General features: G+C 48.8%; 1 protein-coding gene across 1 annotated transcript; it reads left to right on the top strand.

Moving 5' to 3' along the window:
• Positions 1-8,345: 8,345 nt before the first annotated feature.
• On the top strand, positions 8,346-13,013 carry STMN1 (stathmin 1). Its single transcript, XM_075047498.1, has 5 exons — positions 8,346-8,418; positions 10,079-10,149; positions 10,934-11,106; positions 11,923-12,114; positions 12,516-13,013. The coding sequence occupies exons 2-5, from the start codon at positions 10,137-10,139 to the stop codon at positions 12,582-12,584; spliced, it is 447 nt and encodes a 148-aa protein (XP_074903599.1). The 5' UTR covers positions 8,346-8,418; positions 10,079-10,136; the 3' UTR covers positions 12,585-13,013.
• The last annotated feature ends 56 nt before the right edge of the window (positions 13,014-13,069 follow it).

Here is a 13,069-nt window from a genome sequence, read left to right as displayed (position 1 = left end):
TGCTTGTTTTTACGTTGGTTTCTCTATTGGCAAATCAAAACTTCGCTCTGGGTGAAGTTCTGAAGAAAAATCGAGTTTCTTAATCTCCAGAGGGAATTGTTCTCATCTAGTGCATCAGCTTCCAGGCCGCCTTGAGCGGAAAACCCTGGATACTCGCAGTCGGGAGAGATTCAGCTCAACTTTGCCATCTTCCCAAGCACCAGTTCCTCCCACGCTGGGTTACAGGGCAGGACCAGGGCTCTGCTGGGCAGACAGACCCTTCAGATCCGGTGCAGGGCACGTGCTTGCTGGCTTCGAGGTGCGATGCTGCAGGGCTGGGCTGCAGGCGTGATGCTTGCTGAGTTCCCTGGCCTTCAAAATACAATGCCACAGGCCAAGAGGGCTCCTGTTCTCTCAGCCAGCAGCATCGAGGGTATTTTGAGAGCACAACTGTTTTTTTGATAGTTTTCACTCTGCAGCAGAAGCCCCATTTCAGGCTGGAGCGGTCTGTTGCTGACCCTAGAGACGATTCCTGAATAAACAGGGGAAAAAAGGGACTGAGAAGGGAAATGGAGGTGCTGGAGGAGAGAAAGGCCTGTGTGAGGTCTCTCCAGTTCCAGGCTATTCTGAAAAAGCCCCTGAAACAGATTGGAGGGATCGGGTTTGGTCAATATCCAGATTTCCTCCATTTTAGGAAGGACAGGCTGAGCTCAGCCCTGCAGATGCCAGCTCGTGCTTTGCACCCCAGCGTGGTGGTGGGGGAGAGTGGGGGGGGCTGGGCGAGGCGGGGACCCCAAATGTCTCACGTCCTCTTTTTAACTCTTTGGCACCCGGACCGGGGTGCATGTAGGTGCTGAAACTGTCAGCACCCCTCTCTGGGTGACATGGTGGCACCAGACCCCCCCAGTCCACCAGCTTCAGGCTGCCTTTGCCTCCTCGTGTTGGTAGCGACTCTCTAACAACATTCATCATGCAAGGCCTAGGTTGGGATTTTTGGGGGGGGGTTGGTTTTTTTTTTTTTTAATTAAAATAAAGCACTTAATGTTGGCAATCGCAACGTAAGGGTGTCTCTCCGGGTATTGATTTTAGTGTACAGCAGCAGTTTGCTGGTTTATTGCATAAAAGACAGAGATGTGTCTTTCCTCCGGAAAGGCTGGCTTTGTTTGCCTGTTCTCACAGCTGCAGTGGATGTGTTTGGTCTTTTTTCTTTTAATATATATATTGTCCTATTATGAACTCGAATTACTGGGAGGAAAAGGGATCAAAGAGCACTGAGCAAATATTAAGTGCAGGTATTGTTTCCACGCTGGTATTGCTGAGCTACAGGCAGTGGGTGAAGAGCCAGCGGGAGGGAGTGGGAATTAACCCATTTTGATGCAGAATTGTCAGTGGAGATGGGAGGGGAACTGCTTATTGTCCTGAGAGGTCCTAAAGGGTGAAAGCATAGATCTGGACCTCTTCAAAGTCAAAAGGTGCCATAAAAAAAACCCCAGAGTTCTTTCCTTGACTCACAAATCCTGTGGGAAGAGGCAGGTTTTATTCTGCCCATGGTGTCTGACGGATCTCGTCCATAAACAGCACCTATAGATAATGCCACGGAAAAATTAGCTGTGGCTGTTGCACTGGGCAGGTCAGGATCTCCTGCATTAGCTGAGCGTGGGGTGGATGCAAGGAGAGGGGGGACGCTTCAAAATCCTGCCTTTTGATCTGAATGCACTTGAGAATTGCAAACCCACCTGCTCCCCAAGCAGCAGATCTCTCTGAAAAATAAGTAAAACCTGTTACCATTTGGCCGCGTACCGATTTTGTCAGTGAAACAGCTTTGATAGCAAGCAGCCCGAGAGCTCTGCATTGAGCATTATTTTCAAATTTGCTCTTAGTGGGAACAGGCTCAGTCTGGGGGCTGTTACAAGCTCATTCATATTGTTTATTTGACATTGGGAAAGTCGTATTCCTTTAAGAGGATTTCCATCCCTGAACTCCTCCCATTGTGACACTTCCAAGCTGCATTTTGTCTTGAAAGGGTGGGAGTATTTTTAACTATATCACGCCGGGGAAGTATTAATAGCACAATAGGCTTGCTGAGCTGCTGGTAGAGCTGAATCCATATTTTAAATTCAAAGAACTAATTAGGAACTGGGGAATAATTAGTGATATACCCAGCTTTTCTTTCCCCCCACTCCATTTTCAAAGAGCCAAAGCAAATGTCTTTACTGGAATCTTCTATAGCTGTTGAATATTTTATGGCTTTCCAATGTATTGCTATTCCATGTGGTTGTCAAAATCACGCTGTCTCCTTTGCTCTATCCCAGCTGAAATGGCTGACTCTGACACTTTTGAAATCTAATTAGTGCATCTCCTGTTGGCTCACACGCAAAAAACCCCAACCCATAAACCCTTTCTTCGTGCTTCTCTCCCAGCCACTCGCTATCGCTCTGTGCAGCGTAGCTATTTTTGAACCCTCGGCAGTGAGTTGTTTACGGGCTTCCTTGAATAGCAAAGCTCTTGGTGCTCCATATGGGAAATGCAAATTTGTGGACTCCGGTTAGGAGCAGAAAGGGAAAAGCAGCGAGGATGCAGAGAAATGGGTCGAGGCTCCAGGCTCAGTTGGGAGCTATGGGACCAAGGAGGGGGGAAAGCAATGTGAGGAGATCTCCGGGCCAGCTTTCATCGTGTGTTTCTGGACACAGTGGAGGTGGAAGCCAGCAGCCACATAGATTTGTCCTTGTATTTGGCAGGTAGCTGCTGGGAGAGCACAACTGCACATTAGCATCTTGGAGGATCTGCTGGTGCCGTGAAGCAAACAACCAGCTCTGAAATTGTACCCACTGTTGGGAGTGGCTGTGATAGCTCTCCCTTGTGTGAAGTCTCTGGTCTCTAATAATAGTTGGGCTTGTGCTGAAGCCTCTTCCTCGCTCTTGCCTCTCCCCAGCCATCTGTTTTCAAGAAACTTGTGGAATTCATGTCACTGAGCTCTTATCCATATTTATCGGAGGGGCAGAGACTGGCTTACAAAGCTAAAAGCTGGGAGAGAAGACTAGTCAGAGATATAGAAGTAGTTTGATCATGTAAAACTTAAGAAAATGATCTTAGGAAACAAAGAATGAAAAGCACGCCAGAAGATCTACCAGTAGGCTGGGAAGGGAACTCTGCTGTTCCTTTGCCCAGGCTGGATCAAAGGCAGACCTCACTATTTAGGAGAAAGACCAGATCTCGTTCAGCATCCTGGTTGCAGTCAGGATGAAGGTGCCCATGTGTCGGTACCGCAGTCACTGCCATTACTTTAGGGGGTGTCGCCATTTCAGTGTGTTGGAGAATTTTTTGCAAGGACAGCAGAGTGCTTGTGGGGTCTTTGTCTTTACTTCATTAGCAGCTTAGATTATTTTTCTACTCTAGAGCCTTGTCAGCCCTCATCAGCATAGTATTTGGATATCATGGAATACAGTCCTATGACTGCATTTGTAGAGGTGGGTATGACATTTCAGGGTTATATTGCCCCAATATCAAAGCAATTAATTTATATTTTCATCTCTCTTGCTGCAGGCGCAATCGCCATCTGTGGTGAGTGCTTTTACTTGCCTCATTTTGTGGAGGAATTAAGTGAGATCGAGTGAATTTCTCAAAACACAAACTAGCAATGCAAGCCAGGCGCTTCATCCGATTTGAAAAAATTAAATAATTTTGAATAGCACATTGGCAAGTGCAAATTTGTTCTGAAGGGAATACTTTCTTTAATGGTGTTTTTCAGCATAAATATAGTATCAGCCTAAATACCTCCAGTAGACAAATACAAATTACCTTAAATATTTCTTGCCTGTGGAAAAGCTTTCATTGTGAGGGAGACACTCCCTAAAAGTCTTGTTTTATTCTTCAATTCCGTGGACTCCTCGGCTGCATTTGGATTAAAATATATTTTTATCTGAAGATCAGTGAGACCTTTGCAACCACTAATTTTCCTTGCAAGACCTTTGTCGGGCAGCAGCATGTCAGTACTGAAGATGGGTAAGCTGCAGTGTGGAGCAAAATTTGCTGAGGGTTAATACAAAGACAGAAACAAGGATAGAAAGAAATCTTGTAGCCCTTCTTTCTATCTCTGAGAACAAGTTTATTTTAAATTACTGTCTCTTCTAGCAGGTTATTTATTAAATCACTTCAACAGATTGACTTGGGTCAAATAGTGTATTGGATTTCTAGTTTTAAAATGAAGTTTGCTAATGCAGTGACTGTTACCAGTCTTAGCAAATGCTTGCTAATATTACTTACCAAGGTGCTTTAAAACATCCTCTGATTAACAAATAAGCTGTCAGTCCATCCACCGCGAATGCTTAAGGGTGGCAATTTAATACTCAGAAAGCACATTTTCTTATTGGAGATTAAATATTTTTGCAAGTTAAAAGAGCTGCCGTGGGCTGAGTTGTCACCTAATTATGTCAGTCTCTTTGTGGAATATTTTGATAAGCACATCAGAGGAGATGCTTTAATCTTTATGCTAAATCTGATCACGTCACGTCCTAAATTCACACGTACAAGGAGTCCTCCTGATGAGACCTTGACTTATCTGTTCCACTGAGAGCAGAGCATGTTGAACCAAAGCTGAAGGGCCTCGTGTTTTGCCTGTGCTGAGAATGAGCCCCCCTTGAGCAACCGGTGGGCAGTTACAGCTGTGGCTGCTAGTTGCACGAGGGCAACGGTGAGAAGTGGCTACAGATACCACCGGCTCGGATGCGTCATAGCCACTGACCCTCAGAGTAGGTCATATTCCTAATTTATAGAGCCTTTGTCCCTTTCTACTCTGGGAATAGCTTCAGCAGATTCTGCTGTGGTCCTTTATTTTCCTCAAGATGCACAAAGTCTGGCTGATGTGGTTAGATTTGGGCTTGAAATGGTATCTTCCTTCTTGAACCCTGTTTTGGGGCTAAATAGTGACATGTTGGAGGAAATTTCTCATACTGCTGCTTGCTCTTTTTTTGGTAAAACTGGAATTACAGCAAAAAGCTTTTGTTGATGATAAGGAATCCAGTAGACAAAAACTACCACAGCCACATGCTGCCAGGCTCGACGAAAGAAGAGTCTGTTTAGAATTGCAGTAAATGTGTCAATAAACACAAATCAAATGCAAATTAAATAAAAGCTTTTCATATACTCCATTCTCCTTGAGATCAGACAAAAATAAATGCCACATAAACAAATGGGTTTTATGAAATGTTCCAAAAATAAAACCACTCTTGCAAAGAGGCCAAAAATGAAATCGTCTCCATGCCTTTCCAGCTGCTAGGAGCTGTTATTTCTCTTTGTATCACAACAATACTCAAAGATTTTGGTTTAAATTGAAACCAGTTGTGGCAGGTAGGGTAAAGGGGTTGCTAAAGAGTCTCAACCTAAGTGCCACAGCATGGAAAATGCCAGAGCTGAGAACAGAGCACGAATCTGCTTCCCAGCTCAGTGCCTCTCGTCAATAAACCTGTGTTGCCTCTTACATAGGAGAGTTCTTATCTGAAAGAAATATCTTTGGCTTTAAAGCCAATCTGCAAAGGAAGGTAAGTTACATTCAGGTCTTTTTTTTTTTTTTCCTCTCTCTGTTTTTTTTTTCCTGTGAGAAGCCCAGGAAATAAGATGGAAAGTGCTGAGAACAGACGCTGCATGACTCGTAGTTTTATCTCAGCCTGCATCCCTTCTTCAAAAGCGGTAAATGATATTTCATCATCATCTCTCCAGGGGATGAGGACTGACTAAAGGCAGTCACACAGGTACCAAACAAAAAGCCCCAAGCCCAGGAAGCCTTGTTTCCTCTGGGAAATCCTGAGATCATCCCAGGATAAGCTCATTGATTTTACTAAAAAGCATTAATATTAAAGCATCCAACACACTGTTGATCTACATGGGTGATAATTAATAAATGATAAAGTAAAACACAGACTGATGGCATGATCTCTTGGCTGCTTTGTCTTCCAGCAACATTTGATGCAATTTAATCCAAGCACTCAAGATGTTTCATTTAAAAACATGTGTGTTGTATGTGATACCTATGTATATACCGCTGGTATTGAGCCAGGAACCCCATGAGTGTACCAGGCATGACCCTGAATGGCCAAGCAGCCAAACCATTTTGAATCTGAATTCCCTTCAATCCCACAAAAAGGTTCTACCATGCTGCTGGAAAATGGCTCTTCCCATGCCCAGCGAGCCACTCCGGCAGAAACCTCTCCCAATTCTAGCAGCTCGGTGGCTGGATGTGGTTTCCATGGAAATAGACATCAGATCAGCAAAAAACAGGGCAAGTGTTTAAAATAATCTCTGTTTTGAAAGCTTTATGCATTTCTGTCACAATATTAACCTTCCTCAAGGTAGGATTTTTTTTTTTTTTTGTGCAAAATCCTTGGTTTTAAGAGTGTGCACAACAAGGGTGGGTCCTCTCAGAAAAGTCCTTTCTTTTTCTGGTATTTAGGGTACGGACACTGCTGTGCTGGGCTTGCATTGTAGCAGAAGATTTGTGCTGTCCTCCGGCCATCTGCCTTTTGTGCCTAGTGACTCTTGGTGTAACTCAAGTGACTGTAGCATGGAAACTACCACAGGAATTGTACAGAAGTCATTTGTACGGAACATGCAAAAATGCAGCCAGTTCATTTAAAGCACGTTTGGGAGCGAACCACTTATCTACGCTTGGCAATAGCGTTGTCTTGAGAAGGGAACTGCTCACAATGCAGCCCTTAGGACAAGAATGGATCGTCTTTGCACGGCCATTATGTACATACTACGGAATCTGCATGAATGATGGCTTTTCTGGATGTGATTTGACTTGCTGGTGCCACCCCAAAGGAGAGGGAGGCCATGTGGCTGTCCACCAAAACACACTGCCAGGTCCTGTGGGGCCAGCGCGTTGTCAGACCCACAGATCCTCTTTGGGGTTGGCCTGTGGGGGCTGTGACCCTGAGGTGACCAAAGGAACACGGTGGTCATCTTGGTGATGACCGAGATCCCTGAGTTTATTGTGGCCCTGAGATAACCACCTGGCCCTGAGGTGACCATGCCCTCATGACCATGGCCCTGAGATGACTGTGGCCCCAAGGTAAGTGGTGATGACCCTGAGGTGACCATTGGTCTTGAGGTGATCAAGGGCCCTGAGGTAGGTGACCATGGCCCTGAGGTAAGTTGCCATGGCCTTGAGGTGAGCATAGTCCTGAGGTGACCGAAAGCCCTGAGGTAGGTGACCATGGCCCTGAGGTGACCATGGCCCCAAGGTGACCATGGCCCCAAGGTGAGTGGCCATGGCCATGAGGTGACCATGGCCCCGAGGTAAGTGGCCATGGCCCTGAGGTGACCATGGCCCTGAGATGATCGTGGCCCTGAGGAAAGTTACCGTGGCCTTGGGGTGAGCATAGTCCTGAGGTGACCGAAAGCCCTGAGGTAAGGTGGCCATGGCCCTGAGGTGACTGTGGTCCTGAGGTGACCATGGCCCTGAGGTGAGTGGCCATGGCCATGAGGTGACCGTGGTCCTGAGGTAAGTTACCATGGCCTTGAGGTGAGCATAGTCTTGAGGTGACCGAAAGCCCTGAGGTAGGTGCCTGTGGCCCTGAGGTGACTATGGCCCCAACGTAAGTGGCCATGGCCATTAGGTGACCATGGCCCTGAGGTGACTGTGGCCCTGAGGTCAGCGGCCATGGCCATGAGGCGATCATGGCCCTGAGGTGACCATGGCCCTGAGGTCGGCCATGGTGTGACCATGGTCCTGAGGTGACCATGGCCCTGATGTAAGTTACCATGGCCTTGAGGTGAGCATAGTCCTGAGGTGACCGAAAGCCCTGAGGTAAGTGGCCATGGTCCTGAGGCGACCATGGCCCTGAGGTCGGCCATGGTGTGACCATGGTCCTGAAGGCGACCGTGGCCCTGAGGTCAGCGGCCAGCCCCGAGGCGACCATCTGAACCACGGCTCCGCTCCCACCAAACGCCCCCGAGGAGAACGGGCGACGCTGACCAAACGAGGCCACACCGCACCGCAGCCCCGCTCCTCCCCACCACCCGGGGGTGGGAGACAAAGGGAGTCCCGTCGCCCTCCGGCTGCGGGCGGAGAGGCCGGCGCGGGAACGCACGGCCCCGGGGGGGGGGCGCGGAGACGAGGGGCGTCGCGGCCAGGTCCCGCACCCTCCACCCGGGCCCCACCGGGCCGCGGGGGTCGCCTCCCCTCGCCGCCACCGCCCGCCCTTGGCGGACTACGTCTCCCGGCATGCAGCCGAGGGGGGTGGCGGGGGGGGGGGGAGGCGGTCAGGAAAACGGGGGAGGGGGGCTGCGCGCCCCCCCTCGCCCCCCCCCCGGCGGGCGGCACGTGCCGCCGCGCTCGGCCAATGGAGGCGGGGCGGGGCGGGTCACGTGCCATTGTTTGGCGCTTTTGTGCGCGGCGGGGCGGGCGGGAGCGGAGTGTGGCTGGAGCGGCGGAGCGGGCAGGTGGGTGCGTGGCGGCGGCGGCGGGGCTGCGGGTCACCCGGGATTGGGGTGGGTGTCCGCGATCTTTCGGGTGGTGGAGTAAGGCGGGGGTGATGGCTCATGGAAGTCCGGTGTTCCCGTGGGGATGGGCGGCGGCGGCGGTAGTACCGCAGCCGAGGGGGGTCTGAGGATGGGTGTCAGGGCGAGGGGGGTCGCCGGCGGCTCCGCAGCCGTTTGCGGGCGCTTGGGGAGGGGGTCCCGCCCTTGTCTCCTTTGTCCCTTTTCCTCGCGGGGGTCGCGTCCCCGCCCGCCGCCCGCTTCTCGGGCGTCGCGGTGACAAAGGGAAGGGAGACAATGGGCGGGGGGCGTCTCTAGCCCACCCCCACACCCTCAAATCCCGCTGGGGAAGGGGGTGTCTATTGTCCCGGGAGTGGGCGACGCTCGTTCTGTGAGGGGCGACGCTCTGTGAGGGGCGACGCCCTACTCGCGGTAGCGGCGCCCCCTCCCCTCCCTGACAGGACCCCGCCATTGTTAGTGGGGAAGGGGCGGCGCCCGGCCGACCGCGCCCCGACGCCATCGAGCTCGGGGACCCGCCGTTGAGCCCCGCTTAGCGGCGGTGGGGCGACGGTCCCGTTTCTTTCCTTCTCCCACCCCCCCCTTCGCCCCGGTCCCTTCCCTTTCCCCTTCACCCCGGGGTAGAGGCGGGGGCCCGCACCTGCGGCGGGGGGCGGCAGGTGCCCGGATGTTACCGTTGGCCCCGCCCTCCCTCGAGCCCCCCGCGCGCGCGGGCGAGCGCGCGCGCTCTCTCTCTCGCGCTCTTCTTCCCTCCCTCCCTCCCCGGCGGTTTGAATTCGGTGCGGTTAGGAAGGCGCGTGCGGAGAGGGGGCGGGGCGTGCGCCCGGCCGCCCGACGGCCTCGGCGCTTATTGGTTGGTGGCGGGAGGGGGCGGTACCTCTGGGGCAGGGTGGGTGCGCGGTCCCAGCGCCGCCCGACCGGGCGGCGCTGGGACCGCGCACCCACCCTGCCCCCGCTTCATTTTCGGCTTAAAACCTGGGGAAAAAAAAAAAAAATCCCCCTTTTGGGGTTTTTAGAGCGCTTTGTGGCTTTTTTTAAAAAATTTATTACGTCCCTTTTTAACAAGGGATGCTGGGCAGCGTGTGTGCTCCCTGTCTGTCGTGATGTGCAGCATCTGGCCTCAGCTGCACAAATAAAATCGAATTTTAAATGAGGTCGATGCACACGTTTAAGATCCTCTGGTAGCAGCGGGAATCCTGACTGTACTGTCCTGTTGTGTGCCATATTTTAATTCAGAGAGATGTATCTGCTATGTGCAATATTGGTGAAATATCCGTAGCCCTGTAAGCTGCTGAGTTAATGGTGAAATGGGAGTCTTTGTGTATCTTATTTACAGTGGAGTAAAACAGGGACTGAAAATGCCCGACCATACAGTCGTACACACAGATCCTGCAACACCAATAATAGAGAACCTCTCTTCTCTGCTGTTCCTAGCCAATGTACATCAGCCTCAGCCCCACAGGCTGACTGGAATTACTGACAGCAGTAACCTACCTGACTGTCTTTTGTTCAGCAGGCCTAATTATGCTTAGCAATTTTTATTAGGAGTTAGAAGAAATGACATTCATGTACTTACTGTTCAAAGGCGTGTCTCTTTGTTATCTAGGAATCCAACCGATTGAAGTTCTCCCAGAGTTGGCTTCTGGAGTCATATTTTCTTGGTCATGGCTACTTCTGGTATGTAGTATTATGTACTAAATGCTCTTGTGTCTTTTTTTCTCTTAATTTCCTCAGAAAGAATTTAAAAATCTAATATAGTAAAATAAACTGTCATCACCAAGCTTTTCTCCCATCTCTAGGCTGCTTTTGGAGAAGCTGTTAAAACTGGGTGCTTGTGAAAACATACTGAAAGCCCTCTCAGACTAGGCTGTTAGCAGATGGGCTTCAGCTCATCTGCATGCCATCTGCTCCGTTAACAGAACTGACTATCATCTAGACATCTTGGTGATCAAAACTGGTGTGCTGGTACAACTGACATGGTGCAGGGCTGACGTGCCTGTTGATAGGTGTTTGAAGAGAGAACACTGGCTTACATATTTCTTTGAAAACTGGTTTCTTTTCTTGGCTATGTCAGATCTTAGGCAAACACCTTGAAACTCATCCTCAGACTTGTCGTTGGAGAAAGAGGGGGGTGTTTTTTGTTTTTGTTTTTTGTTTGTTTGCTTGGGTTTTTTTACATTTGAAGTACTGATAAGATTGTTTTCAGGACCCTGGATATTAAAGGCTAAAATAAAGTGTCAGGCACTTGGGTGATGTACTATCAAGGAAGAATTGTAAACAGAATTGCCTGCAACGTTTTTGAATGGTGTTGCTGCTGCTTAAAACGAAACTATCAGCTCAGATGCTAACTGTCTCCTTAAGTGAGCTTTGTGGCATTGGATTTTTGAAGGCTATTGTTCAAGTTACCTAAGCCAGTTCCTGGCTTAAAGTACTGTTTGGGGTTTTTTTCCCATGTTCCTAGATATTCAAGTGAAGGAACTGGAAAAGCGTGCCTCTGGGCAGGCATTTGAGCTGATACTCAGTCCCCGCTCAAAAGAAGCAGTTCCAGAATTCCCTCTTTCTCCCCCAAAGAAGAAGGATGTGTCATTGGAAGAGATTCAGAAGAAGTTGGAAGCAGCAGAAGAGAGACGTAAGGTAAATTTGAAACAGCTTAAGTGAGCTCTGCTCAACTAGTCTGTGCAAGCTGTGTTGTGTGGTTTTTTTTTTTTTAAATTGTTCCTTAGGATAAGTGATTAGCAGTCTGTATTATGGTAAATGGAATATTAATTGAGCTTTGTTGGAATCTCTGGGGCTCTTATGAACCTTTATGGTCTGCAAGGCCATAGCTTTGTTCCCAAAGTGACCTTGAATGGTCACTTGAAAAACTGGGAGAAAATGTTTAGTTGAGAGGGGATGCTTTTTCAGGATGAAGTTGTTTTTCTTCTCTTTAACATCATACAGATTCATTTTCTCCTAGAAAATGTAGTGCTGAATCTGTAATGAGAAGGTTTGTGAATATGTCTGACTTGATGTAAGATCTTGCTGTTGAGATGTAGCTTGAAGCCCTTGACCGTGCAGAGGCTTACTAGTTGAAGTGCAGCCTCCTGCATGACCTGAATCACAGTGATTCACCATTCTGAGAAGCGAGAATCTTCTAGGAAAGATCTGTCAATGTTAATGTAAAAAAAAAAAACAAACCAACCATATTCTTTTTTTCCAGAAAAATCCCGTTTAACAAGACTTGCAAGTAATGACAGAAACTTAACTTTCCTGGTAGTTTGTAATGGTGAAAATGTGGGTTATGTGGGTGGGGGAAGCACCAGGGAGCTCTGTCCTGCATCACGATATTATGCTGTTCTCCAGTAAAATAGCAGAAAATCTCTTCTCTGGGGAGTTGTGGGCAACTCGACTGTAGTTGTCTCTGTAGTTCATCTGTTTTATGTTCAAAGCATGCATCCTCTGTTTTGTTAGTCTCATGAAGCAGAAGTCTTGAAGCAGCTAGCTGAGAAGCGGGAGCATGAAAAAGAGGTGCTTCAGAAAGCAATTGAAGAAAACAACAACTTCAGCAAAATGGCAGAGGAGAAGCTGACCCACAAAATGGAAGCTAACAAAGAAAACCGCGAGGCACAAATGGCTGCTAAACTGGAACGCTTGAGGGAGAAGGTGGGTGTAGAGTCCCCGTTCCCCTTTGGGAGAGAGTTTATCCATGCTCCTTACTGTGAAAACTGGCTAAATAAAGCCAAGTGACTGGCCAAGTGAGGGGAGGGGGTACTATGAGTATACGGACATCCTTGGGAGTTCTGTGATGGTCTGATCTTGAAAAATTATCTGCAGAAGACTTTGCAGAAATCCTCCTCTTGGGGGAGAGGGGATGGATGGAGCTACAGCAATGTCTCACTCTTCTCTTAGCAAGCTTCATCCTGTAGCCCCCTTCAGTAACCTGGAGTCACAGGTTCCTGCTGTGAGCTGGGGGGTGGGAAGCAAGCTGGGGCTTGCTGTGCCAGCCCGGAGCCCTGCCTCTCTGTGCCTGGGCAGCTAACTGCTTCCCTGCTGTTGTCTTTCAGGACAAGCATATTGAGGAGGTTCGAAAGAACAAAGAAGGCAAAGACCCTGGTGAGGCTGAAACTGACTGACTTCATTCTGGAAACTGACTCTCTCCCCCTCCTCTAAATATCCAAAGACTGTACTGGCCAGTGGTTTTATCTTTGTTTTTTTTTTTTTAAGTTTCTAGAAACTGATGTAGAACTGTAAAATTAGATCCAAACTGTACACTTTCTTTGGGGGCTAGAGGGGAGACTTTACATGTTTCACTTTTTCTAAAGTGTTGTCTTTCCAGTGTAGCTATCTTCTTGTTGCATCCTTTTCTACTCCAGGGCGCTTGCTACTGGGTTGATGGCTAGTACTGTATCAGCTCTGTAAGACATTTGTGAAAGGAATATGTAGATTACTGTTCCATGCTGAATATCTGTTACACTTCAAAAATCTGACTCTGTCCCAGTCTGCTAAAATACTGCTGTAACTGAGTGACTAAATAAAGCTGCACAGTGCTGTTATCATGAGAATTACTTCTAAAAGTGACATGAGAAACAAAATCAGTTGGCTGAGGTCTGCAACAGGC

This window comes from Buteo buteo, chromosome 16 (assembly GCF_964188355.1).
Source record: "Buteo buteo chromosome 16, bButBut1.hap1.1, whole genome shotgun sequence".
NCBI lineage: Eukaryota > Metazoa > Chordata > Aves > Accipitriformes > Accipitridae > Buteo > Buteo buteo.
Note: the sequence above shows the minus strand (reverse complement) of the source record. Positions and strands in the feature narration are given on the sequence as shown.